We start from the raw sequence: 6424 nt of genomic DNA on the forward strand, positions 1-6424 counted from the left end.
TTGTAATTGAATTTGTGACAGATAAAAACTAAGCAAGAGAAAAAGAAAATACAGAGAGAAAAAATTGACAGTGAGTGAGAGTGAGAGTGAGAGAGTGAGAGTGAGAGAGTGAGAAAGAGAGTGAGAGAGAGAGTAAGATAGAGAGAGATAGAGGGAGATAGAGATTAAATAATAAAATGTTAGAATCATAATTCGATAACAAGCGGAGGATACGCGTGTTGGGTAATAAAATATTATCATTGCATGTGAGAGAGATGGGTGATGTAAGGGTGACTGATGTAAGAGACCTATCCACGACGTTGAACTGTGTCAATATTTATCTGTACAAATGAGCAAAATTATATTATGGATAAGTACCGTGAATTTATAAACATTTCGCACAATTACATGTGTTATATTTGGTTTTTCTAAAACCCGTGTTTCTATTAAACTTCCAATTATAAACACTACAGTTTTACTCCAAATAATAAATATTTAGCAGTGTGCGCGAACAGAAAAAACTTTGTATAGGTACATCCGTCCCGGTATAACCACTGATTAAATGAAAATAATAAGTGGTATAATGTGATGATCATCATCATTAATCTCAATAATATTGCGTAATAATAACGTTAAGGATATTCGTTTACCTTCTCGTCACCTTTCGGACCATGATTCTCTGCGACTGGTGCGACGGTATAATTTGCTGCGGCAGTGGCAACTGCGTCTGGTAGAACGACGTCTGGTTACCGTACCCCTGGTTCGTGTACGCGTACTTTTGGTCATCCTGCACCACCTGCAACGACATCGGATACACACGACTTGGTCAGTCAGTGGTCGCGAGCCCGTCCACGACCTCGGTCGTCTCGTATACTTACAAAGTTTACCCGACCGTTGGTGACGATCTGTTTGGGCGCGTTCATGGGTGATCGCATCGTCTCCGGGAAGAAATGTATTACGGTGGACGTCTGCGGCTGGTACCGGAGAATCAGCACGCACGTCGACACTAGGGTGTAGGCGAACAACGTGCCTTTAAAGGACAAAACATAAATAACGGTCATCGCCGTTTAGATTATTTGCGTGCTTCGAATAATATAATATATCATACAATAATTTATAGTATTATGTCATATTGATATTGTGCAGCGATCGAATTTCTAGACCCCCGCCATCCGCCCGACGATTACTGCGCTTCGGGCCACACTCGACTCGCCCCCCGCGATTTACATTGATATCGAACCCTATGTTTACAGTCGAATTTCCTCTGATCCAATATATTATAATGTAGGTATTAGGTACGGCGTCATATCGATTTTGCGAGTAATGTCAGCGATTTACTGGTTCGGAATATTTGCGTGCGAACTTCAAACACGCAGAAGAGTAAAGACCGTTTATGCTCGAATACACTAGAAAATTCGGAACACACATAAATAGATTTTAGATTTTCCGAGTTGATTTTGTCGATTATCAATTCATAATTCGGAAAATTCGCTTGTTAATTGAACACAAATAAGAATGACGTAATGATGCTGCGTACTATTTATAGAGCACGGACTCATCTAATATATATATAAATATTATTATATACCCTCACGCCATATTATACATTCCTATTGTTTTGTGAAGTACTTGAGTAAAATTATTCAAATAGTATTATAGTTTTATAAGTATTCGAATACGCGTATTTTAAATACTTTCTTAAAGTATTTGTATTTGAAATTAAATACCAAATTGTTTTTATTTTTTAAATAATTACTATTTCAATTACATTGAAAAATAAATATATTAATGGCCATTTGCATTTATAACTGTATAATATGTCACAATATACAGTGTATAATATAATCTATATGAAACAATATAAATTGGCTAAAAGCTTTACTTTCATTTGTATATTCAGATACAAATTTACAGATAATCTTCTTCAAAGGCACAACGCGCAAACTATCCATTTAATTCCAAACACCGCATTGTGTAGTAGTATACATTGTATACAAAATAGGTACCTACTATCGCCCATAGATTTTACAATAAAATTGGGGAAATAAAACGAACAAACGTTTGAAAGAACATTTCTAAATGCTGTTTCTCACGATTGAGATATTTTTTTTGTGTGTGACTTTAACTCAACTGAACTTTAAAATAAAGAAAACAGGAGTGAAATTTATAGTTACGCACTTGTACACCCACCGAATAATGCGGTACTTATTTTTTAAACAAGTTGTATACCGAAAACTAAACTTGATCTTAAGGTATAAAAATTTTATGTTCTGAAAGTACTTGTCTATAAATACTTTTAAGTATGTATTTGTATTTGCACAAGAATACTTTATTTTTTCCGAGTATTCATAATCTTATTTAAATACTTTAAAATAAGTATATCTGTAGGTAATTCTGTACTTATAAAAATTATATTTTACAAGACAGCTTTTATTATACAATAGAGTGATTGTCGACAGCGAAAGAAAAAATAGCTATAAATAAAATTACCTGAATTTGTATTTTTTACATATGTTATATTATTATATCTACGTTGTAACAAAACAAGCTAAATAATAAATTAATATAATTATATGTCTATAGAAACTGACACGTATATCTTATAAATTATATATAAACATGATATACCTAATAGTATTCTAAAGGTTTTTCGTATATCAACAGAGAAAAATCGATGAAATAAAGTACGTTTGGTATTATTATAATATGATGTCGATATAGATACCTATGTAAACTTATAATAATATTATTTAGCTTCCAAAAACGCCTTCTACATACCTATCTACATTCGGCGAATCGCGTGCACCCACCCACGCTTATTTGCGATATATTATATTATTATTTGACCCTCACCGAATGATTTTGTCCTTTTACGACGACGATGAGCGGCAAATGAGATTTCCGTTTTTTCCGTTAGTATATTGTATACATATGTTTTTATCGGTTTAACTATACCTAGGCAATTGATTGGAAAACATAATTGAACATTCAATCGAAAATAATAGGCGCCTACTTTTCATAATAATCTACTCGGACCATTATTATTGGTTTATATGCGTTGTAAAAACATATCGGTACTTACCAGTTACCGATGATGCCATTGAAACGTTGAACAAAATCAAACTCTATTCATATAATATGACCATAATATTGTTATATAGGTATACCGTAGGTACATATACACTTTAACCAACAAGTTGCGCATTAAACCCTAAAAGCAACTAGGTAATGGTTTATTCATTATTGTATATGAAACTGCTGTATGCATTCTAACCATTCAAAGGCTACAATAAATTAACCGTAATTCCATTTTAGTCCCTGCAGTGAATGAAATTAACATAACTGTAAGTTAATAAATAGTACGCGATGTGGGTACGAACACTAGATATAGGAACTACGAAGCCATGAAATTATTATTATTATTATTTTTTAATTAAGTCGATTTATTTAAATTATTTGAAACCTATAGTGTTGTTCCACCCCACGGATAACACTAAATAATACCAATGTTAGATATTGCTGTTTTGGATTTGGCCCGATGACAGATATTCGTGAAATTTCGATAAACAACAGTGTAATAATAATATGAGAGCACAATACTTATATATAAATGGCAATATGGGATGGCTATTGTCCCGTATAGTCCCACATTATACCGTATCTATTTTATTCTTGGAACCTCTTTCAATACAAAATACCAAAATGGTGTATAGGTGACTTCTTTGATGACAAATCTATTCGTATGTTACACGCTGATCCCGACATGGTTTCAAAAGCTTTCAAGATTTCATCGGCTCACTTTATATATAGTATAGGTAATATTATACATTATACATAATGATGAGATATCATAATAATATTGCTACTAACTCTCGAAATTCCCGTTTTCATAACGCCTTAGATCGACGAAAATTGGATTTTCGTGAAAACGAGATTTATTTTCGGGAGTGGGTCAAACACATGTGATTTCAAACGAAATATTGAAATGAATATAAATATGATATTACCCTCTTTGGCGTATCATTAACTATCGTTACCTAACCTAACTATCGTTACTGAACAAAGGATTAAGGGAACTCGGAATTGACGTTTTGCTTCGTTAAAATTTGGGTACGGTATGATTTCATAATGAAAAACAAACCTCAAAATCATTATTATAATACGATATTATTGTGAACAAAATCGAAAATTTATCTCCTAGGTCATCTGAAATGTGATGAACCAAATTAAAGCGTGGGATAACAATTTGAAAAATGCATTGATACCGGAAATTACGTTTTACGCTGAGCGGGTATTATATGGTTAAGGTTAAGTGATTAAAGTATTAAATATTCTCGAATAACTCACCAAATCGTTGGTGCCTACCTTAACCTACGTAATCTAACCTTTAGTATTTCACGCATGGTATGTTATAAACACCGATTAAGCTTATAACGAACGGTACAATTAGCAAATACGTTATTTATTAACTTTAAAAATATATATAACAATATTAAGTCCCTCGTTAACTAATTATTATTAATTTAGCCAAAGTATACGCAATAAATCATATTATGTCAAACAATTATAATTTATACGAAGACAAAAAAAAAAAGTAAAACACAATAATTTGTATATGAGCCATGAATATTTCAATGAACACCCTTAGAATACTCGAACAATATTTAATGGGAAATTGTTCAACTAATATTAAATTACACCTAATCAACCATATCACACTCGAACACTTCGCATTAAAGGTTATATCTACGACGTTTTGTCAGTAACGTATATAAGTGTGAAGTGTCTAATGTCTATACTCAAATAACGTTGTGAAACATTATTTAAAGTATTTTTTTTTTAATACTTTATAGTTTTTAATAAAAAGGGTTTTATACATAGTACATAGATATTCACACTCACACCACATAGCACGCTTATAACTTGTAATATCGTTAGAAATCAACGTACAGACACAGATAATGTTTTGACATGTAAGTTTGATCATATAGGTCAATTAACTTATATTAAAGCTAACAAGTAACAACACGACATCATATTATTTTGTTTTGCTGAATACAAATTTGCCATGTCGTATGTGTCTAAGACGGAGACAACTCGTACAAAGTGACAATACTATGTGAATACACATTCGTCCTCTTAAGTTCATACAGTAATATGCAAATTCGACTGACTTTGTATGGATTTATTCAGCAGCTCTTTAATACGATTAAAATAGCATAGTTTCGTATTGCACTCGATCTAATGATTTGTGGTTTTGTTCTTATACAACGACGTGCATTTACTGTTTTCGTGGGAAGATAAATCGTAATTATAATGAAATGTAGGTACGTACACGTGCCAGAAAAGTCCTAATCTAACCGGCTGAGGTACTTACCGATGGACATCATTTCGATCAGCGTGTCCAAATTGATGACGAGGGCGGCTACTGCGGACGCCACGCCGGACAGCACAGTGGCCACTACTGGTGTACCGGTCAACGGAAATATCTGACTTAATGACCTATATTCATACAATACATAGACATTAGATGATAAAAAAACGATGACGATAACGCCTTTGCAATCGTCTTAGTCGCTGGGATAGATATTTTGTAATTTTTCGCGAATAAACGAAAAAAAGAAAATCGTCTAATCGCGTATATCGGACGCTCACTTGAACAGCAAACCGTCTTGGGCCATCGAATAAATGATCCTTGGCATCGGAAACATGGAACCGAACATGCTGACCAACAACCCGGCCATCGCACCAGCGGCCACGACCATCTGACACCTAGGCGCGCCTACTTGCACGAACATGTCTAACAGAGCGGCGTTCTCGTCGATTTTCGTATACGGTACTGCAAAAAAAAAAAATATTAAATTATAAATATATTTATTCAAATTGATTATTGATCGTATCATTATAGGCAAGTATCGGTATAGGCACGTAACCACAATTTTTTTTAGAGGTAAAATAGATTTAAATATAATTTGTTGTTGTAGAGAAAGGGGTTACACACTGTGAGTTGTTGTAGTCATCAGTGTTCATAATATAACAATATTATCAAATTTGAAATTGAAGCACATGACAACATATTATTTTTATATGCCTGAAGCACGGCTTTGGAAATAGTTAGGTATATCACCAGTGCCGGATTTAGTGGGGGTGCAGGGGGTGCAATGCACCGGGGCCTCAATACTGAGGTTATATTAGGGGCCTCAGATCGAAGTCCTATATTTTTTAAATTAACTATCAATATTTTATAATATATTATAATAAAAGAACTTAATAAAGTATTGAATTTTTTTGACACAGTTCAAGCAATTTTTAATTTTTTTGCTAGTAGTGCGCCAAGATGGGCTCTTTTAGCATTTGGACATGATATTTCTATTAAAATCCGTACAAAAGTTCTAAAAAAAGTGTGCCCTACATAGGTGGGAAGCTCGACATGATGCAATATTTC

At 33.3% G+C, this 6424-nt stretch overlaps 1 protein-coding gene across 1 annotated transcript in view; it reads right to left on the minus strand.

Moving 5' to 3' along the window:
- LOC100169358 (cationic amino acid transporter 2) overlaps nucleotides 1-6424 on the minus strand; it is a 100066-nt gene that overhangs the window by 17235 nt on the left and 76407 nt on the right. Inside the window, exons 7-10 of the mRNA XM_001944203.5 lie at nucleotides 5635-5818; nucleotides 5357-5481; nucleotides 858-1009; nucleotides 630-775 (exon numbers count right to left, since the gene is read on the minus strand). Coding sequence (XP_001944238.2) covers nucleotides 630-775; nucleotides 858-1009; nucleotides 5357-5481; nucleotides 5635-5818 — 607 coding nt within the window. The remainder of the gene's footprint in view (nucleotides 1-629; nucleotides 776-857; nucleotides 1010-5356; nucleotides 5482-5634; nucleotides 5819-6424) is intronic.

The sequence above is a fragment of the Acyrthosiphon pisum genome, chromosome A2 (genome assembly GCF_005508785.2).
Source record: "Acyrthosiphon pisum isolate AL4f chromosome A2, pea_aphid_22Mar2018_4r6ur, whole genome shotgun sequence".
Lineage (NCBI taxonomy): Eukaryota > Metazoa > Arthropoda > Insecta > Hemiptera > Aphididae > Acyrthosiphon > Acyrthosiphon pisum.